General features: G+C 47.7%; 1 protein-coding gene across 3 annotated transcripts in view; it reads right to left on the bottom strand.

The window, feature by feature from the left end:
- Positions 1 to 26,915, bottom strand: part of APBA2 (amyloid beta precursor protein binding family A member 2) — a 218,292-nt gene that overhangs the window by 39,848 nt on the left and 151,529 nt on the right. For all 3 annotated transcript variants that reach the window (XM_034667971.1, XM_034667970.1, XM_034667969.1), the window contains 2 exons: positions 6,061 to 6,141; positions 4,633 to 4,669 (listed from right to left, as the gene is read on the bottom strand). In XM_034667971.1, coding sequence (XP_034523862.1) covers positions 4,633 to 4,669; positions 6,061 to 6,141 — 118 coding nt within the window. The remainder of the gene's footprint in view (positions 1 to 4,632; positions 4,670 to 6,060; positions 6,142 to 26,915) is intronic.

Consider the following 26,915-nt stretch of genomic DNA (forward strand, 5'->3'; position numbering starts at 1 on the left):
TCAAAGAAATTTCTGGAAGGATTCACAAGAGACTAAACAGTAGCTTCTATTGCAGAGAGGGATTAGAGGTCTGGCATGTGCAGACAGAAAAAGGAAAAGTACAGGGATGTGCAGATAGAGAAGGGAAATAAGGATTTCCAGGGTAGAAAACATTTTTAATTCTTACGGCTTCTGGCTTGTAGGAACTACTCAGAAATATCTTAACAAACCTCTAGTGAATAAAAATTCCTATTTTAAAATCTGTCTAATCCCTATTCATGACTCCATTTGGGCAAAATCAAGCACTATTTGTAAAAAGGGGAAGTCATTTTGGTTTTCATAACCTCCCTTTGGAATGTGCTGGGCCCCGCTGGTCCCGGAGATTTACCTTACTCTGGTCCTCCTGTCAACAGCACCCCACACCCACACCCACCCGTCCCCTCAGGCCTGTCTGCTCTATGACTCAGGAGCCTGGCCCCTCTGACAGGCTGAAGAGGAAGAGAGGTGAGCAGCCTTCAATTTAGGAGTCTCATCTGAACAGGTTCACCCCAACTGCCCATTTTTAAGAAGTCAGATCATAAGCGTCCACTGCATGAAAATAACCAAGTGGCTTTATCACTGTGATGACCCCCACCAGAAGGAAGGTGTGAGGGGCAAGCTCAAAAGGGATGGGGGGCCCACACATTCTCCAAGTGGCCAGCACACAGGTGGGAAGTTGATAAGGTACAGACAGGTTGTAAGGGATCCCAGGGCCCTGACATCTGAGGACAAGTCACATTCTAGCATAAGGCTAGAGCTGCTGGTGGGATGGGCTGTTTCAGGACATCTTGCATGGGCTTTGGCTGTTGGATTAGAACAGTGTGAGGAGTAGAATTCTATCTATCAGCCTTTGTGGTTTTGTCCAAAAGCTGCCACTGTTAGGCTCCATTGCTTGGGACCAGCACCAAACTTTTGGTTTGAATGAACCCATTTCTGGTTTTATGGAAAAGTTAGATTTTAACATAGACTCATTCAGAGGTGGACAACCATCTGGTCCACTTGGACTCATGCCACTGCCAGCCTCCATGTCCCGCAGTAGAGAACATCCTGTGGGTCCCGCCATTCCTCACCACTCCAGGACTCCTCCCCACAGGGCAGGCGGTGAGTCCTCTGTTCAACAGGCCCTTCTACAAGGTTTACTCTGTGGTGTCAACCTTCCCAGTCGGGGAGGGCCCAAGAGCATCAATGGATCCTGGAGTGTTCTCCTGCAGATGGTGGTCATGGGGGCCTCTTCCCTCGGGTGCCTCTGATGACAGAGGGCTGCAACTCTGAGCCTGAGAGGGACCAACAACTCTGACTTCTGGAAGGTTCTCTTCCTGTGGACTCCCTGGAATCTGAACCACGTGTCTTCTCCAGGTGAAGGCTTTTCTTTACCTGCTGCATGCTGAGGGTTCCTCAAGCAGTTCAGTATAGGGGGCAGTGAGCTCGGGCTCCCACCTACGCTCCAATCCCTGGTGACCTTGAGTAAATGACTCACCCTCTCTAAGCCTCAGTTTACTCATCTGTAACAGCACCTACCTCTAAGTGTTGTTAGGAGGACTGCTGAGTCAGTGTATTTAAGAAGCGTGCCTGCTCAACAGAAGCACCCAGTTAGAATTCCCTGGCCTCATCACTGGTGGTGGTGGTATACGAAGGCATGTTACGGCGGTAGGAAACCATCTGGTGAGGAGCTTACGCTGCAAAGCATCCAGATATGGGTCTAAGAGCAGCAGCCATCAGACTCCAGATGAGTTACTCGAACCTCACCTTTCCTAACCTATAGATGGGCGGAGCGCCTGCCGCTCCTACGGTGGCTGACAGGAAGTAGGTGCCCAGCACACGTCCCTGGGACCGGCACTAGCACCCAATAAATGTTAAGACGGTGCCCTTTCGACTGTTACTATTATTTTTCATTATTATTAACAGTTATTAGGTGTGAAATAAGGCATGCGAAGGCACCGAAGGCCATCCCTCCTTAAATCTTCAAGGAGGTTTACCTCCAGTGTGATTTCACAGACCCAGACAAGGAGGAAGGCCTACTTTCCTGTCACAGTTATCCTGGGTCTTTCTCAGCTCTTTAGACTTCCAACTGGAGGACCGAACAAGCCCTGGGGGCTCCCCCACCCTTGAAATGCTCGCCAAATGGATGGGGTATAGCAGGCACTGGGGGCTTGCTCCCTCAACACCCATCTCCAGACTTTCTCCCCTGCCTTCCTGGAAAGCCAAATACTTGCTCCTCCAGCCAACCCGGGAGTCCAGGGCCCTGGTCAGGTGGCACAGCTCTGGCCGAAGGGAGACAAGGAGAAGGCGGCTGAGTCAGTCTTCAAGGTCTTTTAAGGTTCAACTAAACACTCAGATTCACAAGGCCTCCTAAGTTCAAGTAGACATGGGGCTACTTTCTCAGAAGGAATAGGCAGGAACTGCAGTTTCCCACCTGGGCTCTTCTGTGAGTGTCCGCACAGCCGTCCAGGGGCCAGGGGGGAGCCCAAAGGTATGAAACACCCCTCAGAGAGGGTGTGTGGATCCCTCCTGGTTTAAGACCCTCATGTTCTCTGGGGCCAATATCTCTGATAATCACTCCATGGGTGTGCCTAACAGGAGATTCTTTTTTTTTTTTTTTAAGATTTATTCATTGATTTTACAAAGAGAGTCAGCAAGCAGGGGGAGGGGCAGAGGGAGAGGGAGCATCTCAAGCAGGCTCCCCGCTGAGCGTGAAGCGCAACGTGGGGCTTGATCCCAGGCCCCTGAGACCATGACCCAAGCCAAAACCAAGAGTCGGATGCTCAACCGAGACATCCAGGCACCCCCACGAAATTCTAAATTAAGGCTATCCACACTGGTTTGAACTGGTCACAAGCAGCTTTAGCCCATCGGAACTGGTTTGAGGCATCCGACATTGTTTTGATTTGGTTTAGAGTAGTCTAAGCTGATTCAGAGAAGCGTCTTCTGGATTGCTGCAAGCGAGAGGTACTTCTCAGAGCACCTAGGCATTGATATTGCTTCCTGATCCTTCTCCACTGCCCTCCCCTCCAGTTAGGGGGCTGACTCAAGACCCAGGAGTCTAATATCCAAATCATTCCCCTAGGCAGTTTGAGGGAGCTCTGCCCAAATGACACCATGATACTTTGAAAAGCAATCTTCTTGGATCCACAAGAACCCACCTCACTGGAACAGTGTGACTGGTACACGCCATCCTGGCATTCTGACCACCCAGGAAAGTGGTGCATCCTCCCTATTTATGAGATGTCGAGTCCTCCGAATCAGGAACCTAATCAACCCTACAATGCAGGCATGGAGGGGGTGGTGTCTTTTCTTGCCAATCATTAGGTCCTGAAAAAAACTACAACTAGCCAGCTGGATTGGAATTATCATAACATATTGTGAGCTAATGAAAACCAGTCTGATCCAGTTTTAACCAGCATCACATATAAACAGCTGGGCAAAACCCATTTGAGCCTACCTGAGTTGGTCAAAATGGAATCAAGTTTATTTGAACAGTATAAGATGGATTCCGGCAGTTTGAAACTGTTTTTAATCTAGTTTGAGCAACACTGAGCCAATATAATGTTGAACCCACCGAAATTGGGTTGAGCCAATCAATTCATTTTCAACCAGTTTGAATTGGGTTAGCCTGGTTCAAACTAGTCCCTTGAAAGGGGATTTGGGGGCCTCGGTTTTCCAGATGTCAGCTTTTTACTAAAAAAAGAAAACCAGGGTAGGAAATGTTTTAAAGTTATTTATCTCTGATGATTGATTTACCTTACTCCCATANCCCTCGGTTTTCCAGATGTCAGCTTTTTACTAAAAAAGAAAACCAGGGTAGGAAATGTTTTAAAGTTATTTATCTCTGATGATTGATTTACCTTACTCCCATAAATATTCATAAAAATTAATTACCAGCTTATTGAAAGAATTAATAAAATCCACACTTTTTATTGTAACACTAGCAACAGCAGGAAACAGCCCCCTGGCTGAAGAAAGATCTTATNAATTAATTACCAGCTTATTGAAAAAATTGATAAAATCCACACTTTTTATTGTAACACTAGCAACAGCAGGAAACAGCCCCCTGGCTGAAGAAAGATCTTATTTAAGAGGCTCTTTATGGTGTTGTTGGAGGACTTTGGAAAGGAGTGGGCAAGATTCCCTGAGGCCATTCACACAGTACAAAGTTGGCTCAACACTGAATGCTGAAATCCAATATTAACCCCTTCAAAAAAGACAGGAGAATGGAAGGAAATGAAGAGTCTGATAAAGGAGTAACAGCCTGAATTTGGATGCAACTATATCCACCCTAATCAAAAGTGTTAGATCATAATGAGCTGCTTATGCAGACACATTTCAATCTATTAACTCGATCAACAGTGTCACGGGGAAGGCCATTACTGAAGGTGTAATTCAATGGGATGGCCGACTGTTCTCCAGGCAACTGAACTACCCCCCTCCTAACAATATGGGCTTACAAAGTGCTCCAACAACCAAATGCCTGAGCACCTTTGCTCATCATAACACTGTTTTTACCTTGAAGGAGCACTTCCTATACAAGCTTTGCAGGAGAAAACCAAAAGTAAAAATACCATTTGCTTTGAGATAAAAATGCAACTGTTCTCTAAGAGAAAATTCAAGGTCACTTACCAGCCACAAAACTTGGAAATGATGCCACCTTCTTTGTCTGTTAGGAAATATGAAAAGAAAAGAAAACAAACACATGACAGTTGTAAGTAGATGGCCTGAAAGATCTAGGCTAAGATGGGTACTGTATGTGAAAAGCTAAACCCCACTGAGTGTCTGATATTCCTTAGAAGTCAGTTCCAGAAAGCAAACCAATGGCGTTCAGGCACAATGGTGTTTGTTTAGGCAGGACACATGGAATCCATTCCCATGGGAAAACTTGGGGTACAAAAGGCCACCATCTAAAATTTAGGGATTCCCAGATTAGCATGTCACTTCTAGAAGGGAGCCTAGAGATCATACAACCAATGGTTCTCCAACTGGTGGGCATGAGAATTACCAGGCCCATCTTTAAAAGCAAGATAAAGGACCCTGGACACCACTCTATGGGTGGCCAGACTTACGTCATCAAAGCTAGAAAATTCCATCCAAACTATGTCATCCAGAAAAGGGAAATGACTTGTTGAAAGCCTCATTTTAACAACCCCCATCAAGGCAGTGTTAGTTTATACAGGATTGTTTTTCAAAAACTTGCTGTTGGTTTAGAACAGTGGTTCTCAACCAGGATGATTCTTGTCCCCAAGGGGACTTTGGGCAATATCTGTAGACATTTTGGGGGGCGCCTGGGTGGCACAGCGATTAAGCGTCTGCCTTCTGCTCAGGGCGTGATCCCGGCATTATGGGATCGAGCCCCACATCGGGCTCCTCTGCTATGAGCCTGCGTCTTCCTCTCCCACTCCCCCTGCTTGTGTTCCCTCTCTCGCTGGCTGTCTCTAACTCTGTCGAATAAATAAATAAAATCTTTAAAAAAAAAATATCTGTACACATTTTGGAGAAGAGGTTGTATGCTACCGGCNTGTGTTCCCTCTCTCGCTGGCTGTCTCTATCTCTGTCAAATAAATAAATAAAATCTTTAAAAAAAAATATCTGTAGACATTTTGGAGAAGAGGTTGTATGCTACTGGAATCTACTGGATAGAGGCCAGAGATGCTTCTAAACATCCTTTAGTGGAAAAAACAGCCCTTCACAACAAAGAATGTTCTGGCCCAAATGTCAATGGTGCCATTGTTGAGTAACCCTAACTTAGAACACAACAGTCAGATAATGGAGTAGAATGACTTTCTGTCAAACCAGGGAGCACAAATGAACCCCCCTCCTGCCCCTCCCACCACTGGAAACACATGAACACACAGTGGTGTGAGCCTGAATCGGCAGGAAAGAACCTTTTCTTCCTTCTCCTACAGGGACACCCAACTTTGCTTGACTGAATCCCCACTTCCAAGGCACTGGCTGGGATGAGAACATGGTGGAGAGGGTGAGAAGACCATGATGTCGTGGGTAGCTCCAATATTAGGATCTGAGGCCACAACTCTTATCCTTGGAAAAAATTACCTCTGGGATGTTGTTATTGTCCACAGGTCCATTGAGATCAGAACGCTGCTGCTTCCTTGGCTGCTCCAAGCCATTGCAAACCTGGAAACCGGGAAGTTAAAGATGAAGATGGTGTTTTTATATGTTAGAGAAAGAAACCAAGATACAATATGATACAATTTTATGAAATGCATGTGTATGTGCGTATGTGTGTGCACACATATAGACATGATTTAAACTTTTCTGCAATTAACATGTATTCTTTTATATTTATAAAATGTTTTGAATCATATATTCTCTTTTTTTACCATCTGTCATCACACAACATTATTACAATATTATTGACTATATTCCTATGCTATACTTTTCATTTCCATGACTTGTTTTGTAACTGGATGTTTGTACCCCTTAATCCCCCTCCCCTATTTTGCCCATTACCCCTCGTCCCAACTCATTACCCTCTGGAAACCACCAATTTGTTGTCTGTATTTAGGAGTCTGTTTTTGTTTTTTGTTTGTTCATTTGTTCTGTCTTTTAGATTCCACATACAAGTGAAACCATATGGCATTTGTCTTTCTCTGCCTGGTTTATTTCACTTAGCATAATACCCTCCAGGTCCACCCATGTTGTTGTAAATGGCAAGATCTAATTCTTTTTTGTGGCTGAGCAATATTCCACTAATATATCTCCATTATATATCTCCATTATATATATACACACACATACACCACATCTTCTTTATCCATTTATCGATTAATGGACACTTTGGCTGATTCCCATATCTTGGGTCTTGCAAAAAAAAAATGCTACATTAAACATGGGGTGCAAATATCTTTTCAAATTAATGTTTTCATTTTCTTTAGGTAAACACCCAGCAATGGAATTACTCAATTGTATGGTAGTTCTGTTTTTTAATTTTTTGAGGAAACTCCACACTGTTTTCCACAGTAGTTGCACCAACTTACATTTCCACCAGCAGTGCAAAAGAATTCCCTTTTCTCCACATCCTCACCAATGCTTGTTATTTCTTATCTTTTTTACTTCAGCCATTCTGACACATGTGAGGTAACAGCTCATTGTAGTTTTGATTTGTATTTCCCTGATGCTGAACGATGGTGGACACTTTTTCATGAGTCTGTTGGCCATCTGTATGCCTTCTTTGGAAAAGTGTGTATTCATGTCTCTGCTTATTTTTTAATCTGGTTTTTTTTTTGGTGTTGAGTTGCATAATTTTATATGTATTTTAGATATTAACTCCTTATTGGACATATCATTTGTAAATATCTTCTGCTATTCAGTAGGCTGCCTTTTTGTTTTGTTGAGGGCTTCTTTTGCTGTGCAAGAGCCTTTTATTTTGATGAAGTCCCAACAGTTTATTTTTGCTTTTGTTTCCCTTGCCTGAGAAGACATATCTAGAAAAATGTTGCTATGACCAATGCCAAAGAAATTACTGCCTGTGTTCTCTTCTAGGATTTTTATGGTTTCAGGTCTCACATTTAGGTCTTTAATTCATTTTGAGTTTATTTTTGCGTATGGTCTAAGAAAGTGGTCCAGTTTCACTTTTTTGCATGTAGCCAGTTGTCCAGTTTTCCCAGCACCATTACTGTCTTTCTCCCATTGTATATTCTTGCCTCCTATACTGTAGATTATTTGACCATATAAGCATGAGCTTATTTCTTGACTTTCTATTCTGTTTCATTGATCTGTGTATCTATTTTTGTGCCCCAATACCACACCGTTTTAATTATTACTGCCTTATGGTGTATCTTGAAACCTGGGATTGTGATACCTCAGCTTTGTTCTTTTTTCTCAAGACGGCTTTGGCTCTTTGTGGTCTTTTGTGTTTATCTGGATTTTAGGATTATTTGTTCTAGTTCTATGAAAAGTGCAATTGGTGTTTTGATAGGGATTGCACTGAATCTGTAGATTGCTTTGTGTAGTATGGATACTTTAACAACGTTAATTTCCATTCTTTGAGCATATGTCTTTCCATTTGTTTGTGACATCTTCAATATTCTAAACCAGATTTTCTAATTTTATTATTTACTATTTTTTAACACCTTGTGTTTTAACAAATCGTGGTAAATAACATTAAATTTGCCATCTTATCCACTTTTAAGTGTAGAGTTCGGTACCATTAAGTATATTAACATTCTGCAACTATCACCACCATCCCTCTCCAGAATTCTTTTCATCTCACACATCTGAAATTACGTATGCATTAAACATTAATTCCCCATTACCCTCTCCCCCCAGTCCCTGGTTGTCTCTGTCAATTTAAAAACTCTAGGAACCTCATATAAGTGGAATCTTATCTTTTTGTGACTGGCTTATTTCACTTTGCATGATGTCCTCAAGGTTCATCCATGTTGTAACATGTGTCATAATTTCCTGCTTTTTTAAGATGGAATACTATCCCACTGTTTGTATATACCACATTTTATTTATCCATTCATCTATCGATGGACACTTCGGTTGCTTCCTCCTTTTGGCTATTGTGGATAACGCTGCTCTGAACATGGGTACAAATATCTCCTAGAGTTCCTGTTTCAGTTCTCTGGGTATACACCCTTAAGTGGAATTGCAGGATTACACTGTAATTTTGTTTTAATTTTTGAAGAACCCCCATGTTGTTTTCCAGCAACTGTACCATTTTACATTCCCAACAACAGTGTCCAAGAGTTACAATCATGTTTCTAAAAAAACAGATTTCTTAGTTTAATGCAAATTCTAAACTCCAGAATCTAAATTCTTTGGTTAATGCAAATTAGTCAGTCTACTACTAGAAAAAATATTCCAAGGACATGTCACAAGTCTTCTCTTAAAGAAGACATCAAACCAAATGTCAATTAACAATATTTAAAGTTTAGGTATCTCTCTTTGGTGCCTTGTACCATCTGGAAGATGGAGGCCAGATCCACAGCACTAAAGTCGACGTCCAAACCCCAAAGAAGGTTTAGTCAGCCAACACGTGAAGTTTCAGAACTTTCTGGAAATAGATTATCAAGCAGTAACAATCTAATGATGATGATGATAATAACGACATTAATGATAAGTTATATTTACAAATAAATTTATATTATAAGTATAAATACATACTACACTCATGTTTATTTAGGAATAACTAAGTTACACTATTCCCACTCCTGCTTTACAGCTGACGGAACTGAGGCTCCAGGTATTGGCGCTAACGGTTAGGTTCCCACAGGTCTAGGTGGCATAGCAAGATGTTGCTGCCGGTCTTCTTCCTTGTCTAGGTCATCACTGTTGTGTTCCTTGATGTCATTCAATCTCTCTGGGAGGGCTAGAGAAAAATGAAGAAACATGGGCCCACCCTCCTGGCACTGATGACACAAGCAGACCAAGATTCCTAGCTGAGCATCCCCTCTGTGACTATAAACACCACTAAGTCTCAGAGGCAGCGGGAGGTGGGAAGGACAGGGATGGCTCAGACGGGAGGTGGGAAAAGTGGGGCACGGCTTCAAGCATGGGGAATATCGTGCACAGAGTAAGAAAGGAGGGCATCACCGTATCCCGAGAAAAATCAGAACTCAAGCTACAGGAAGAAATGAGGCTTTCCTGGAATGGAGGGGATGCAGAGGTGCTGCTGGGGCCCAGGCGGTTGGTCCCTGCTTCCTTTGCTGGAAGCCCAAAGAACTGTCCCTACCCCAAGCACTATGAGCTCTCAGATAATGCATATGGGCCCTGGCTTCATCGTGCTGCCCCAGTAAGTCTCAAGGCGGGGCTCTGGGGCTCGGGCAGGTCTGGGACTGCCGGCATGCTCCTCCGCCCTTCCTAGCCCTCCTTCTGGGAGCTGAACCCATCCTTCCCTAGATGAGAGGACTGTGATCCACCCGGGGTCTCCACCCCAGTAGACCCGCACTGACCAAGCTGAGCGGACAGTGCCCCTTCTTGTAGGGCTGAGGCTGACTTGGGGATGACTCCTGCTAGGGTCCTCCTGGAGCCAGGTTTGTTTCCCAGCCTCCTAGTTAAGTCTTCCCTCTGCCTCACTGGCTCTGCACCTCCCTTTGTGGCCAAGGTAGACCAGGCAAAATCTCCCAAAGGGTACAATGGGAGCTCCTGCCTGAAATGCTGTTCCCATCCGCCTTAAGTAAATCTCAAATTTGTGACATCCTCCCAAAGAAACCTGTTGTCTTGTACTCTTGGCTATTTCAAGGTCCACTGTGTTTTCTCTCTTGTTTGAAAGAGCTCTAATCTGGTGACTTTTCCTAGGCTGAGTTCACAGATTTCATTTCCTGAAGGCCTGCACTGCCTTACTAGAAGCTGGACAGACAACAGTCATCTCCAAAAATCCTAAAGAAACAAACAAACCAACCGACAGGTGAAAAAGGGGCAACCACACCTATTATAGACTGAATTTGTCCCCACCAATTTCATATATTAAAGCCTAACCTCCAAGGAGGTGGGACAATTGGGATATAATTAGGATTAGATGAGCTTGTAAGGATATAGCCCTCATGAATAGGATTGCTGTCCTTACAGAAGAGACCCCAGAGAGCTCCCTCACCCCTTCCACCATGTGAGGGCACAGGCAGAAGGCTCTGGCTATGAATCAGGAAGTGGCCCCACACCAGACACGAGATCTGCTGGGGCCTTGATCTTGGACTTCCTGCCGCCACAACTGTGAGAAATAAATGTCTGTTGTTTATAAGCACCCTGTCTATGGTATTTTTGTTACAGCAGCCCAAACGGACTAAGATAACACCGCTTCTACAAATGTTACAGCTTGGGGTGGAATCTAAATTTTCTGCCATGGATGTAGGGTGACAGACTCTCGTCAGGGTGCCAGATGCATTGTGGGAAAAGGCAACGTCAGGACTGCTGCTCGTCTTACACTGGGTGCCTTTGGCAAATGGAAGAGGTGCCCCTCTGGGGGATGCAGCCCCCACAGAGTGAAGCCTTGGCCAGGGGGCACAGGCTGGATGCTGTGCCCCCACGCCCGTCCTTGGAACGCCTGGGCAAGGGGTCCCATGGGCAATACAGGGCCTCAGATCCACTTATAATGGCAATTTCTCCCCAAAGCTTCTGCAGGCTCGACCCTTTCCTCCATGTCAGCATTTTCTCCACTCATCACCATGACAACCACGTCTCATAATCAACAGCCGGGGTTGTTTTCAGAGAGGTGGGCTTGGGAGAGCCCATCTGGCGCTCTAACTTTCATCTCGAGGGCAAGGCGTGGGTGCGCTTGGCAGCATGGGGCACAGCATCTGAAATTAACATCGTAGAGGCCCACGTGCATTTGGGGCTCCCAGCATCTGAGATGAAGATGCTATTTCATCCTTCTGTGCACTCCCCAAAGTACAGCAGCCAGTCACACCTCCAAAAGAGAGGCCAGCCAGGGATACCTGAGTCCTTCCCAGCCAACAGGGAAGCAGGGCCGTGCCCCTCGCCAGGTGAGTGCCGAGGAGTGTTCTCGGTGCCTTTGGCTGGACGCCGCACCAACCCTCCACTGAGAGAGGATGGTGAGTGAGACGTGTGAAGAGAATCTGGTGAGATGAAATGTGGCAGGACCCCCTCCCCAGCACCCTGAGAACAGAACACGAATGTGTGGCACAGACTGGTTGTGACATGCCGGGGCCAGAGATAGCTGCTCAGGGCTAGGGATGACTTGCCTGCAATAAAATATATTCATTTGAATACATTGCTCTAATAAATATCTTGGCTCCATTGGTGAAACTAAAGCTAGGATATTTTTAAGTGTCAATTCGGATTTTGTCTGCTTGATTAAATGGAAAATACAGCCACATAACCCACATTGCTTGACGTGAAACAACAGCAAACAAGCACACCCGCACTCGTGCCATCTGTAATAAAACCCAAGCGTTCCCAAGCATTCTCCTGAATGACAAGCATGTTAGTGACACACACAGGGACAGTGTCAGCTCTAAGCCAGGCAAGCCACAACCGTCCCCCTGAACTGTGCTGTCTCCCCTCACATGTGACTCCTTGTCAGAGACACCCCAGGCTTACAAATATGACTCAGGTAGGTGACAGCCTTCCCTGGGAATCACTTCCTGCTCCCGGTTTCCAAAAGCATGGATCATTCAGCAGACACGACTTCCTCTGTCCCACGCAGCAGGGGACAGCCGGGACCTGCTGCCTGCCGGGCACTCACGAGTGGCCACGCTGACAGCATCAGCCGCCATGGCCTGACTGAAGGTCTGCTTTGCACCCTGACCCTATTTCACAAGCCCTTCAACCTGTCCTCTGACAGGCAGGTGGCTCCGAAAAATGACAATATTGTTCTTTTTCTTCTGTTCCTCTTAAAATTCTGATCACTCCCATGACATTGTCTGGAGGAGAATGAGAGCTTGGATGAAGTATTTATTCTTATAACAGTCATCTCCATGGGGGTGATCATATCTTTTTGAAGCCAATCTGTGGCTTCAAAGAATCATGACAAGGTCCATTAGGGAAACCAGCCAGTCGGTCTATCTTTGAACATCTCCAGGCAGGCCTGGGAACAGGAGGGGGAAGGAGAGTCTCTCCCCAGTCTCCCTCTACCCCCCGTCCAGATGTTTCATGGAACATCCCTACACCAAACAATTATGCATCACCTATCCAAAGCTCAAACGTAACTGAGTGTCCTCTTGTTATTTACTAAACCTGGCAGCCTACCTGGGGCTCGACAGGCTGCCACCTCCACTGAGTTCCCCCGGGCCACACTTGGGGTCTGGCCTGGTTCTCTGAGTCTGGTTTGCTAAAACCTCCCCTACCACTGACCACCAGGACCACCTGGCATGTCCTTGACTTTGTCCTTCACTGGTGCCTGGCGTGCTTGGCCCAGCATTTCAGAGCAGAAGTACATTTTCCTAAACTGGCCTTTGCATTTCAACCCTATTCATATGAAGCACGGTCCAAAGGCTGCATGCACATGACCAGTCCCAAGCAAGCACCTGCGGGTGTCCTGCATGGCAGCGGGGGCCTTACATGGAGGCCCAGAAGACACATACAACAAAGATATTGACCCAGGACAGCTCCCCATCCAGCATGGCACAGCTCAGCTCNCGTGCATTTGGGGCTCCCAGCATCTGAGATGAAGATGCTATTTCATCCTTCTGTGCACTCCCCAAAGTACAGCAGCCAGTCACACCTCCAAAAGAGAGGCCAGCCAGGGATACCTGAGTCCTTCCCAGCCAACAGGGAAGCAGGGCCGTGCCCCTCGCCAGGTGAGTGCCGAGGAGTGTTCTCGGTGCCTTTGGCTGGACGCCGCACCAACCCTCCACTGAGAGAGGATGGTGAGTGAGACGTGTGAAGAGAATCTGGTGAGATGAAATGTGGCAGGACCCCCTCCCCAGCACCCTGAGAACAGAACACGAATGTGTGGCACAGACTGGTTGTGACATGCCGGGGCCAGAGATAGCTGCTCAGGGCTAGGGATGACTTGCCTGCAATAAAATATATTCATTTGAATACATTGCTCTAATAAATATCTTGGCTCCATTGGTGAAACTAAAGCTAGGATATTTTTAAGTGTCAATTCGGATTTTGTCTGCTTGATTAAATGGAAAATACAGCCACATAACCCACATTGCTTGACGTGAAACAACAGCAAACAAGCACACCCGCACTCGTGCCATCTGTAATAAAACCCAAGCGTTCCCAAGCATTCTCCTGAATGACAAGCATGTTAGTGACACACACAGGGACAGTGTCAGCTCTAAGCCAGGCAAGCCACAACCGTCCCCCTGAACTGTGCTGTCTCCCCTCACATGTGACTCCTTGTCAGAGACACCCCAGGCTTACAAATATGACTCAGGTAGGTGACAGCCTTCCCTGGGAATCACTTCCTGCTCCCGGTTTCCAAAAGCATGGATCATTCAGCAGACACGACTTCCTCTGTCCCACGCAGCAGGGGACAGCCGGGACCTGCTGCCTGCCGGGCACTCACGAGTGGCCACGCTGACAGCATCAGCCACCATGGCCTGACTGAAGGTCTGCTTTGCACCCTGACCCTATTTCACAAGCCCTTCAACCTGTCCCCTGACAGGCAGGTGGCTCAGAAAAATGACAATATTGTTCTTTTTCTTCTGTTCCTCTTACAATTCTGATCACTCCCATGACATTGTCTGGAGGAGAATGAGAGCTTGGATGAAGTATTTATTCTTATAACAGTCATCTCCATGGGGGTGATCATATCTTTTTGAAGCCAATCTGTGGCTTCAAAGAATCATGACAAGGTCCATTAGGGAAACCAGCCAGTCGGTCTATCTTTGAACATCTCCAGGCAGGCCTGGGAACAGGAGGGGGAAGGAGAGTCTCTCCCCAGTCTCCCTCTACCCCCCGTCCAGATGTTTCATGGAACATGCCTACACCAAACAATTATGCATCACCTATCCAAAGCTCAAACGTAACTGAGTGTCCTCTTGTTATTTACTAAACCTGGCAGCCTACCTGGGGCTCGACAGGCTGCCACCTCCACTGAGTTCCCCCGGGCCACACTTGGGGTCTGGCCTGGTTCTCTGAGTCTGGTTTGCTAAAACCTCCCCTACCACTGACCACCAGGACCACCTGGCATGTCCTTGACTTTGTCCTTCACTGGTGCCTGGCGTGCTTGGCCCAGCATTTCAGAGCAGAAGTACATTTTCCTAAACTGGCCTTTGCATTTCAACCCTATTCATATGAAGCACGGTCCAAAGGCTGCATGCACATGACCAGTCCCAAGCAAGCACCTGCGGGTGTCCTGCATGGCAGCGGGGGCCTTACATGGAGGCCCAGAAGACACATACAACAAAGATATTGACCCAGGACAGCTCCCCATCCAGCATGGCACAGCTCAGCTCCTCGCTTCACACCCTCTGTGGGGCAAGCCAGACAACAAACAAATACACGTGTGAACCATGGCAGTGCCTGTGTGATCCAGCCTGAGGGGCTGAAGAGGGGAGCCCCGAGGCTGAACCATTAAAGGCGTGGGGGCGGTTAAATCTTTTTCATTTGAGTGCAGCCGGGACCCTGGTGCATTGCTGGTGGAAATGTAAAATGTTGAGCCGTTGTGGAAAACAGTATGTGAGTCCTCAGAAAGTTACACACTGAATGCCTACGTGATCCCGGAACGCCCCTCCAAAAAGAGCTGAAAACAGTTATCTACACAAAATCTTGTACCCGAATGTTCATGGTAGCATTACCCGTAACAGTCAAAAGGCAGAAACAACCTGAGTGTCTGTCAACAAGTGAATGGATAAACAAAGGATGGTGTATCCCTTCGATGGAGTATCACTCAGCCAGGAAAAGGAATGAGGGTCCTGACACACGCTAGAACATGGGTGAACCCTGAAAACAACTTGCTAAGTGAAAGAAGCCAGACACAAAAGGTCACATACTGGATGATTCCATTTAGATGGAAATGTCCAGAAACGGGCAAATCTGTATCTAGAGAATGCAGATCTGTCATTGGCAGGGGCTTGGGTGGGGGGAGAATGGGGAGTGACTGTTTATAATAAGTATGAGCTCTCCTTTTAGGGTGATGGGAATGTTCTGGAACCAAATAGTGGTAGTTACACAGCACTGCACTAAATGCCGCCAAACCGTACACATTAAAATGGTCAAAACAGTACATTTTATTTTATGTGTATTTCACTACAATTTAAAAATAACGTGGATGGGGCGCCTGGGTGGCTCTTGCTTTGGCTCAGGTCTTGATCAGTCCTGTGATCGAGCCCTGTGTTGGGCTCTGCTCTCAACATGGAGTCCACTTAAGGATTTCTCTCCCTCTCCCTCTGCCCCTCCCCCCGCATGCTCTAATAAATAAATCAATAAATAAATCTTTAAAAATTATTTTTAAATAATGTGGAAAGAAAGAATAACCAGAGTCCTTTAAAGATCTAAGACATGCTTACTCCTGCCTGTGATATTCACTTTAGTTTAGCTTAAAGTCACCCACCAGCTGGTGCAGGACTAACCTTCTCCTAGGACATGAAGGCCAAGGGAAGGAGGTGGGCCGTCCAGATGGCACAGAGTCTCTTCCCTCCCGGGCACCTGCCTCACACACCAGAATGCCACACTTGGATTCAATTGTGGAAAAGAAGGGGCTTCTTAAAGCAAAGCATCCTATGGAACCAGGGAGTCTTCCATTTGGTTCTCTTCAATTCTCAAAGGAGAAAAGCTACACCGCCCCTTTCTACAACTGTGACTGGAGGGCCAACATGGCTCCTTCTCCCATAGGTCCCACAAGTTGGCTGCAAACACTGGCATCTTTTCCCAACCTGCTAATTTACGGGTGCTCTGTGTTAGCAGAGTTTAATACAGCAGCCCTCCAGAACAGAACATTCTTTTGGCCATATGGCAGGCTCTTGCATTCTCCTAGGAGACTGAGGCCGCTCCCACCCAGCCTAGAGCCCTGCACTCACTTTCTGTGAAAGCTAGCTTGACATTTGAAAAATGAAGGAAACAAAGACACGTAAGTGAAAAGCAAATCAAATGACCAATACTAAGTCAATGTTAGAATTCCATTTCCATGGACGTTTTCTATATTGGACTTGTACTGGTCTAAACAGGCCATTGTTCCCAACATGGAACTGCTACGACTAGCTCTCTGTTCTCCTAACACGAGGACTTCTCTGTTTCAGTCAATATTATTAGTGCTAAGTAATAAACAACTCAATGGAACCGCCTAAGCCTGCAAACACTAAAACAAAGTCCTATGATTCATAATTTGAAAGATACATTTAACCAGCTAATATGTAAAGAAGATACCAATCATCCAGTTAGCTTCTACTAAATCCACCTGTTCAACTTCTATGATTAGAGAGTGTAGAGTATTTGTTTTCCTAACACTGAGGATAAGCAGAGAGAGTAGAACTAGCTGTTATTTTTTTTTTTAAAGATTCTTATTTGTTTGAAAAAGACAGAGAGAGAGAGAGGGAGAGCACAAACGGGGAAGGGCAGAGGGACAAGCAGACTCCCCGATCAGCAGGGAGCCTGACATGGGGCTTGATCCTAAGACCCAGAGATCATGATCTGAGCTGAAAGAAAGAGTCATCTGCTTGACTGAGCCACTCAGACACCCCAGAACTAACAGTTAATGATATATTTGACAATACATTTTTATTTGAATGATACCAACAAAGTAGGACCTCAACTATCTTACTTAAAGATGAGCAGACCCACTGCCTTGTAACCTTGTAACCACACGCCAGTGACCACAGAGCCAAATGAGTATGGTCAGCTCATCTCTACTGTGACTACACCAAACTGGTTTTGATTGGCCCAGAATGTTTGTGTGTGTTTGTCTGATACTGGTTACATGGGCTCAGATTGGTTCAACTTGGTTTAAGATGATTCAGATTGGCTCAGGCCAGTCAATAGGCCAAGAGCCTTTTTTTTCTCTTTTCTTTTCTTTCTTCTTTTTGTAAATATATATATAAAATAAAATTTAACATTTCAACCATTTTTAAGTGGACAGTTAAGTGGCATGAAATGCATTCACAGTGTTGTGCAACCATTATCACCATCCATCCCCAGAACTTTTCATCTTCCCTAATAGAAACTTGTACGCATTAAATACTAACCCCATTCCCGCTTCCCCAGCCCCTGGCAGCCAGCATTCCACTCTCTGTCTCTATGAATTTGATTACACTAGGAACCTCATATAAGTGGAATCATATAGGATTTGTCTTTTGGGGGCTGGCTTATTTCACTATGCGTAGTGTCCTCAAGGTGCAGGTGTCAGGATCTCCTTCCTTTTTCAGGCTGAGTAATATTCCACTGCATCTAAAAGTCTTTTCTTTTTCTTTCTTTCTTTCTTTCTTTTTTTTTTTTTTTTAAGATTCTACTTATTTATTTGAAGGGGGGGAAGGGGGCAGAGGGAGAGGGAGAAACAGACTCCCTGCTGACCAGGGAGCCTGATGAGGGGCTCAATCCTAGGACCCCATGATCATGACCTGAGCCAAAGGTAGACACTTAACTGACTGAGCCACCCAGGCGTCCCAAANTGTCCCAAAAGAATTTTCTTTTGTACTTTATCACTATAACTGTGGCACAGAAAACAATTCTCCTACAAATACTGAAAAAATCACCATGCCATGATCTCTGAATATGGGCCAAATTGCCCATAGTTTAGGTGACTTGGAATTCTTTGGGTTCATTCATTGTTTCATTCTTCTTGGCATTTAAAAGAGGGCTGGAGATTAAATACTAATGAGATACTAGGCAAGAAAAACCTTAGGCAGCAATTTCACTCCACAACATCTTCCATAATTTGCAAATTTGATTCAGAAAAAAACAGAGCCTTGACCTGCCATTGGTCTTGTTTCTGGAGCAGGCGTTGAGGACTAGTGAGTGGCTAGATCACCCCTCTTCTCTTGAAGATTAACATTCATATTTTTGAAGTGACTAGTGTGCCATCTTTATACACTTAGGTCCCAATGAACGAATGAAAGAATGAGTGAAGCAGGGGCCAGATCACAGGGAGGAAGAGCTTCTATTTTCAATAACTAGGAAAAATAGGAAGCAGGGGTGCCTTGGTGGCTCAGCTGACATCCAACTCCTGGTTTCGGGTCAGGTCATGATCTCAGGGTTGTGAGATCAAGCCCCATGTTGGGCTCTGTGCTCAGTGCAGAGTCTGCTTGGGATTCTCTCTNAGGTCATGATCTCAGGGTTGTGAGATCAAGCCCCATGTTGGGCTCTGTGCTCAGTGCAGAGTCTGCTTGGGATTCTCTCTCGCCCTCTCCCTCTGCCCCTCCCCCTGCTCTCTCTTTTCCTCTAAGATAAATAAATCTTAAAAAAAAAAAAAGCAAAGGAAAAAAGGAAGCAGCAGCGGGAGTGATCAAAAGTTCCCAGAAGCACTCAGACATCTAGTGTGTGTGCAGGATGGTCCAGGTCGAAGCCTGTCTGACGAAGACACTCTGCCAGGTGAGTCTGTGTCAGTGTGCGTAACGGTCAAAGCCAGCAGACCCAGAGGCTCCGGGAGGGAAAGTTAGGAATAGATATCACCCTGCTGGCACCAAGGGCTGCCCTGAGGGGAAGCAAGAGACTCAAATGCTGGGTGGGGAGTGTTGGGGTAGGGGTAGGGGTAGGGCTGCATCAGAAATCAGAGTGGGAAAACAGGTCTCAAATCAGAGGCCACTTGCAGGTGTCTGGGCCAAGGAAGAGGAAGGCTGACCAAGGAGGGTGAATGGACAACCCCCCCAAACAGCAACATTGCTCCAACCTTACAATGTACCCAAGCTTCTCTCCTGAGCAGCAACCCCACATCCAGAGTCTAGTTCAGGCTCGCTGACCTGCATGGCCTGACGGCTCTCACAGCAGGATAAGGTGGCCAACCGTGGGGGCAGGTCCAGCAGTGAGTGCATCGACACCAAACACAGCAAATGGCCATCTCAGTCAATGTCTCCTAAATGGAGATGGAACCAGACACAAGCCTGGACCACGTGCTCCCCGTTGAAACCAGAGGAGCCAAACAATGAGATTCTGTAAGCCCAGTTCCGAGTGTCCTTCAGCTCTAACAGTTTGGGCCTTGGCTTGGTCTCAGGTGGAGAGAGACCAGTTCTCTGGTGTGACTGTAGAATTAGCAAACAGACCTGAACCTGGCAGGTTCTGGAATCCACCAGCAGCCCCAGGGGCACCATTCTGTCCTACACCTCCTTTCTCGAAGTTTCTGAGATGTGCTTAGTCTTCCTGAATTGCCCATGGTGTTATCCATATAGGATTGGGAGATATTCTTTGTTCGCCTCCTGTTACAATAGTCCCATGACCTTTTAAGTAACTGACCAGCCTTGGTTGCAATCTGAATGCTTGGGTTGACGATCCCATGGCAGTCACTGTCACGCTGTCACATCTCAGGAGAGGGCCCCATGTGTGACATTACACATCTGTGAGTCTCGTGTTCAGCAATGTGGCCTTTCTTCCTGAACAGAAGATGTTTCTAAAAATTCTTCTATGGAGCCTTGCACTTCCTAGGCAATGTCACGTGACGAAGCAGTTTTGTCAGCTGGATGTGTCTCAAGCCCCTGGAACATGTGAGGGATCGTGGGAGGTGCTGCAGGGGCCCAAGGACGAGAGCAGCATGTGGGCCAGCTCCCGCCTCAGTCCCATACCCACCCTTCCTGTTCCCCCCCAGATCTGCCCGAGACACACACTGCTGGCAAATGGGTGCAACTCGGGTCAATGTAATTCAATTCCAGCTCCACGAGTGCTGGGCATCCTCTCCCTGTGGCACTTCCTCGGGCCCCTCCCTTCTTGTCCTTATAGATACTGCCCATTTACCCTCTCGGGTCCCACATGTGAACCTCTGCCCTTACAATCCATCAGAGCTGCACGGGGGCTTCCCAGCAAGAGCTTTCCTAGCTGCCCTGCTGTGTTCGGCCTTCCAGATGCCCCTGCCCCTAAGCTCCCTCCTGGCTTCCCCCTCCCAGCCAATGGCCCTTCTCCCTCTCTTGTCACCGTCATCATCCCACGTCCTTCCCTCCCCCCTTGCTCTCTTTCAGGGCTCTCAGCCCCATCACAATTCCAGCCCCCATGCATCTCCATGTTCAGCCTCACTTGGTTGGCTCACCTCCCAAAGCCCCCCCCCCCAGCCACTCAAAGTCCCAGAGCCTCTCGGCTCATCACCCCTGCTGCAGCCAGTACCTCTCCTGAGCACCCAGCCCCACCTGAACCGGGGAGTCTCTGTGTGTCTGTCTGTCTCCCTCTAGAATGAGGTTTGCAATGTGGGCTTATGTCATTTTTAATCTTTGCACCCCCGAGTGCCTGGCACGTTGCAGGTGCCAAGATGCATGGGCTGTTGTGGAAGGAATGCAGATGCCAGCAGCCCAGGGAATCTGAGCGGCCTGGCTGGGGGCAGTCGGCTTTGAAGGAGAGTGGGTGTTATGTGCAGAAACTCCGGGTTAAGAAGAGCGCCTCGGACGGCATTTGGAATTAGTGAGACCCGGGCCCAGAGCCCAGCTCATCTGCCCAGAAAGTGGGGCTCTTGGTTAATTTCCTATTAGGAACGCGGTGTGGGAAAACCAGGATAGCCCTTGGAGATGTGTCGGTGACACCCTGTTCCCCAAAATCAGAGACTCCAGAGCAGAAAGGTTCTGAAGTTGTCCCCAAGAGGGCCATGTGAGAACTGCCCCCCGGACATCCCTGCAGGGGACAGGACCCACCCGAGGAAGGCCTGCGGAGAGTGGAGAGCCCAAGGACACCTCAGAGCTGCCCCTCTCTTACTTACCACCTCTGCCTTGTCAGGTCTCACTCGGGCTGCACCCCCTCCCCTGCCCTGTCTCCAGTGTGTCCCAGACCATCCTGGTCCTCCTCCCACCCTGCCTTGTGGTGGTGGCTTCAGCCCTCCCCTGACGTCACTCCAGAAGGCAGTGATGCCAACCTGCTTGGTGGTGTCCCCAGCCCTGCTCAGCTTGGCCCTGGACCCAAACTGTGTGCAGAGCCTCACCCAACGGCCTCCCTCACATCCTGAAACAGGCTCCCCAGACTTGAAATCATCACTGTCACCATCGGGAGGAGTGCTCCACGCCCCTTACCTCCACTGCAGACTCTGATCCATACCGACTCTGCTCCCAGAAGCCCCAGGGGATGGTGGTTGTTAGTGCATATAATGTGTCCAGAATGTTCCAGAACTGGGGGGTTGGGGCAGCAGGATAGGCTCCAGGCTTCCTGGCTCTGGCATCTGCTCTCTTAACCACTGCACCTTACTCTCTCTTCAAGGGCTAGAGGTGGGGACGATTCTGTCTAGATTATTGTTAGTGGAAGGGCTCTACATGATTTTCTTGGACAATAACACCATGTTTTAGAGACCCTGGCTTGGACAAGATTTTGAAAGTGCTGAGGCAATCCCAGATTCCCGCTCAATAAGCTGCTCTGTGACAACAGCAGCCCCTCTGTCACATGTCTTCAAAAGGCTTCATAAAAATCAAATAAGGCCATTGTGCTGACTCGACAAACAGGCCCAGAGAAATCAGGTTTGGAAGCCTGAACAGATCAAGTGAGGGGCTGACGATGCCAAGGCCGTACCAGCCTGGATTTTGTCTTTCAGGGCGGCCCCAGGAATCAGCTACAGCAGGCGCTACGGCTACCCATCGAGGCGCTGGGAGCAGAGGAGGCTGGAGAGGGGCACAGGCGCCCCTGGGAACTCTCCCCACATGCACAAAAAAGACAGGACCCGATGTCGCAGGTGGGCAGAGGAGTGGGAGTGCACGGGGGCAGGGCTGCAGGAAGAAAGAGGCCACCTACACTCCACAGAAGCACAGGGGGTGGGTGAGGACCTTCCCCTGACCAGGCCATGCTCCCGTGTCTCCCCAAAACTCCTGCCCTCAGCCCCTGCCCCCAGGCCTTCTCCAGCTCTGTCCTAGCTAGGGCCAGGGTGGGACAGAATGCCTCTGCGCACCCTGCTGCCCCGCGGCATGCCGACAGAGGTTACCCGGGAGCCAACCATCCCAGGAGACTCCTCTCAGCCCCTCAGGGCGTGGTACCATTTACAGCAAAGCAGGTGCCCATACTTACTTCCTATGCAACTGATCAGGGCACGTGTGAGAGGCAGCAACAGCCCAGCACGGCCCACCCCACCCCCAGGTGGGCCGAGGTCACCCATGCACGGAGCATCCCCCCCGCTGTATGTGGAGCCAGCATTCCTACCACAGTCTCAACAGGTCCTTCACAAAGCAAGCCTCAACTGAATGCCAAGTCACAGCAAAGCCTCCACCCCCACAAGGAGCTATGATGTACACTTTTGCGTCTGATGTGGTCTCAGGGCTCCGTATCACGCCTCAATTTAACTGTTGTCTTAAGTTGGCTATGATGTATTGATTTTCCTTTTATTTCTATTGTCAGAGGGCTCTTTTAGAAAGCACTGGCCGGAGCGATGATAAACAGAAATCTCGCAAACCCCCAATAATCCAAACAGGCATTGGGTGTGCAGAGCTCTTCTGGGCAGTTGCCACAGACATCAAACACCTTGAACTAGATGGCCGTGTACATCCTGATATGCGCCCAGCCCACAGAAGACATGGAATAGGACCAGGAATGCCTGCAGCTCAGAAACCTCCAGAGCCCAAAGGAATACGTCTATGAAGGGGGGACTCCCAGGCACAGAGCAGGTATTTTCAGAGTACCTCTTCTCAAGCTAGGGCTGCATGGTAACACATGAAAAAGATGGGGATCCCAAAGGAATCAGTCCAAATCAAACCCCGTCCTAGTCAAACCCAGATGCACAGCGCATCAGCCAGAGACTGCGAGAACCCACCATCCCGGCCACCCCGCAGATCTGAGGAACTACCTCGGGTGCTGAACAATCGTGCTCTTATAGGAGCACAGAGGCGTGCCCAGGGGAGCATCGAGCAGCAAGTTCCTCTTCCCAGGAGGTGTACTGACTTGCCAAAGCTCACCCCTGAGCTGTGGGACCAGAGTCCCGCTGAGGTCCTCGCTCCACTCACAGCAGAGGAGGGTGCGGAAATGGCAACTCGATCTGGATATTCAGCACAAACCAGGCTGGATGCAGCTCACACGGTCTCCATCACTGTACGTAAAAAATAAAATACTTCACATCGACAAAGCTCAATAAAATTAAGGAAAGTGGCCCATGGGTCATCTCTACTTGACTGCTTCGATCCACAGCTGGAGACCTCGGGAAGCCGGGATGTTGGGACAATTTTGTAGCCCGGCGGTCTTGTGGACACTGGTCACCTCACGGTGTCAGGACATATACATCACGAACCACGGAGTGCATCAAGGCCTTGTGGTGACCAAGTCAATAACGACAGAGCAGAAGGGATAGCTGCTATTGGGAGGGATACTGCCCGACTCACCTACAGCCCCTCACTCACCAATGCGCAGACTCAAACACTCCCTGCCACGGAAGTCAGCGTTATGTCTTCTAGAAGCCCTTCAAGAACTGCGGGGGGCAGTGGTGAGACGCATGAACTTTGGTGCAACACAGACTGTTTACCCCTTAAGCTGTGTGACCACAGGTGTGGTGCTTATCCCACGAAAGTCTCAATGGCATCATCTGTAAAATGGGAATAACCCTAGTCCCCATCTCTTTTGAGTGCCCTAGAATTCACTTAGATCATACACGTGAAGCCCTGAGCACCATGCTGGCTGTGACCACCGACACCAGCATCACCCCCACCATCACCCGGGGACTTCCCACAAATGGCAGAACAAGAAACATTAACTCCTCAGAAACCAAGGGCCCCAAGGGTAACAAACCAACATCTCTTCTGTCCTCGGCATTTTGGGTTGATGTTGAATCATCCTGGGATAGAGCCATGAAGGGAGAGACCTCAGGAAGTTGTGTGATCGGCTCTCTGTCCCCTAAGATGTGCAACTGTGGTCAGTATTTTCCTGATAGGCCCTGCACAGAGAGAAAAAGGCCTGACAGTCCAGATTTTGGGGACAACACTGGCCAAGCAGGGCTGGAGGTGTCTTTGTTGTAGTGAGTCTGGGAGTTTGCCCATGGCACATGTACAACCAAAGAGATGGGAAACCTTTGCAGTAACGTTTCTCAAACTCATCTGCCAATCGGACTCCATCAATTCTCCTTGTTCGTGGGAGTTCTAGTCCACAGACCTGCTGCGAACTCCATGTGTGTGAATGCTGACCCACCTCCGAGGAGCAATACAGGACCGGGTTCCTGCCAAGCCTCTGGTCATCATTGTTGTCGACCAATCAATATGTCACCTTGTTTTATGTGTGTTTCTATTTAGACACCTTATTTAACGTGCATTCCTCACAAGTAATTATAGCCAGTACTTCTTTATAATAAAACCAGTTGAGAAGAGTCTCACATTTCCCTGACCTTCGATAATAAGACCGTAAATTTCTTGGGCTCTCAGCCTCATCACAGTCCCTTCACTGTGCTCTTTTTATTAGCGGGTCATCTCGTGAATCCACAAAGTTAGCCACTTTCCAATGCTTCCTCACACACTATACATATTACTTTAGCACTTTCCAGAGCAACCTTGCGTACAAATTGGCGAATTCCTTCTTCCTCTTTCTGCTGTACCATATTGTTGACTCATGGCCAACAGCTCTATAACTCACACCTACATGAAATATCTAACACCACGGATTTTCTCCACAAGGCACATCGCAGCCTTCACGTGCTTAGAAACATCAGACAGCACTCCAGCACTGAACTGGGGGGTCATTTCATCACCCCACCAAGAGCACAAACATGCAAAAAACATGGCACGAAAGGATCATGAAAAGGACGCCTGCTTGCAGTATGAGAGCTGAGACAAGAAGGCAGAGTGCTTCCTTGTTCAAACTCGGCTGGGATCATGCAAGTGGAGTGACTCACATGTTTCTGCCTCTCTGTGCGTGCCCACGAATGCTTGCGAAAGTGCCGAGTATTGATTTTAAGCTTACACATAAATGTTAGCGAGTAGGCCGAGTCACAGATAATGGAATCCATGAATAACAAGGATCAGTCAGGCTTTGTTTACAGAACACATCTAACAGGATGCTTTGGGAAATCCTGTCAGGTAGTTTGCCTCTTTGATTTGAAAACCCTCCGCAATAGAATTTGGCACTGCCACGTGGCAAGATATTTTTTTTTTTTTTGCTTCTGTTTTCCAAATTTCCCTCAATAAACATGCACTGCCTTGACATTGTCCTTGCTTCTCTAAAAACACTCATGCACAGATCTCAGTTCCCCACCACCCCTTTCTGTCTTCCTGCAACTTGAGCCTATCTCCTTTGGGTTCTCTCACATCCTGCCCCCACCCCCTTGCCAGTGGAGACCTCTTGGTCTCCCCAGCATCACGCAGGTGAGAGGTCCACCTGCAAACTGGAGCTTTTTCAAAAGGAAACACGCCGAAGGGAGTATCTGCAGCAACAAGTTACATCTAGAGCATACAAAGCGCGCCTAGGAAATAAAGAAGCATCCAGAGCCCACAGGATAAAGGGCACACATCAAACATTCACGGAAAAGGAGAAGCGAGTAGGCAAGATAAACGTGGGGAGACGGTCAATGTTCATGCCCACTACGCGAATTTATCCTCATGTAATAAACCAGAAGAAGGAAAACTTGGACAGAGATGTCCATGCCAGCCTGACGCATGAAAGACAATGCCACCTGCCACGTGCAGGCTCAGTGGCGGGCTCTGCGCAGACGATGCATGAGATGGCACATGGCCTGAGTGGAACATGCAAAGGTCTGTAAAAACGATCACGAAAATGACATGGCGACACGGAGAAACATTTGCAATGTGTCAGGTTCTAAAAGGTGGATGGCAAAATTACATCTGGGCTACGATGACCACCACATACATTATTCATGGTCAATGCCAGAGTCTGAAAGGGAACCCAGCAAAACCGAAAGAGCTCGTCTGTGAGGGCCGGTGGGCGCCATGGCAGGTACTTTCTCCATATTCCCATTTCTAATTCCATTGTGACATTGTATGGAAGGATAAAATAAAATGCTATGTGGTACTCTTCAAAGTGGCCATGACATAACTTTTCCAGGTTTAAAAGGAGTGTCAGAGAGGACAGGGATACTATGCTATTTTTCCTCCAGTGGAAGCCTCCCACAGTACCCCTTCTCAGAAGTGAATGGGCCATCTGGATTGACTGTGGTTCAGTGGTTTTGCATCGGGGCCATTCAGTGGTACCCAGGCTGCTGGGCCACAGACCACAGTTCAGAAAGGAGGCTCTAGGTAGCCAGCACTGGCCTTTCTCCTTTAATTTGTTTGTTTTGTTTTACTGTAGCCTTAACCCCAGGCTATGCCACGCTACCTGCAGACAGCCCAGGGAAAGGCCAGCACGGGGCTCGTGCACCCTGGAAGCTTATTTGAGGCCACTCTTTTGTTGGTTCCCACATAGTCTGGCTGGCCCCAGCAGGGGAAGTGGGGTGCAGGTGGGAGGATTTAGGGATTCCTTTTAGGAAGGCAGGCTGTGATCTGAAGCAAGGAGTCACTCCCTTT

Source organism: Ailuropoda melanoleuca, chromosome 9 (genome assembly GCF_002007445.2).
Source record: "Ailuropoda melanoleuca isolate Jingjing chromosome 9, ASM200744v2, whole genome shotgun sequence".
Taxonomy (NCBI): Eukaryota; Metazoa; Chordata; class Mammalia; order Carnivora; family Ursidae; genus Ailuropoda; species Ailuropoda melanoleuca.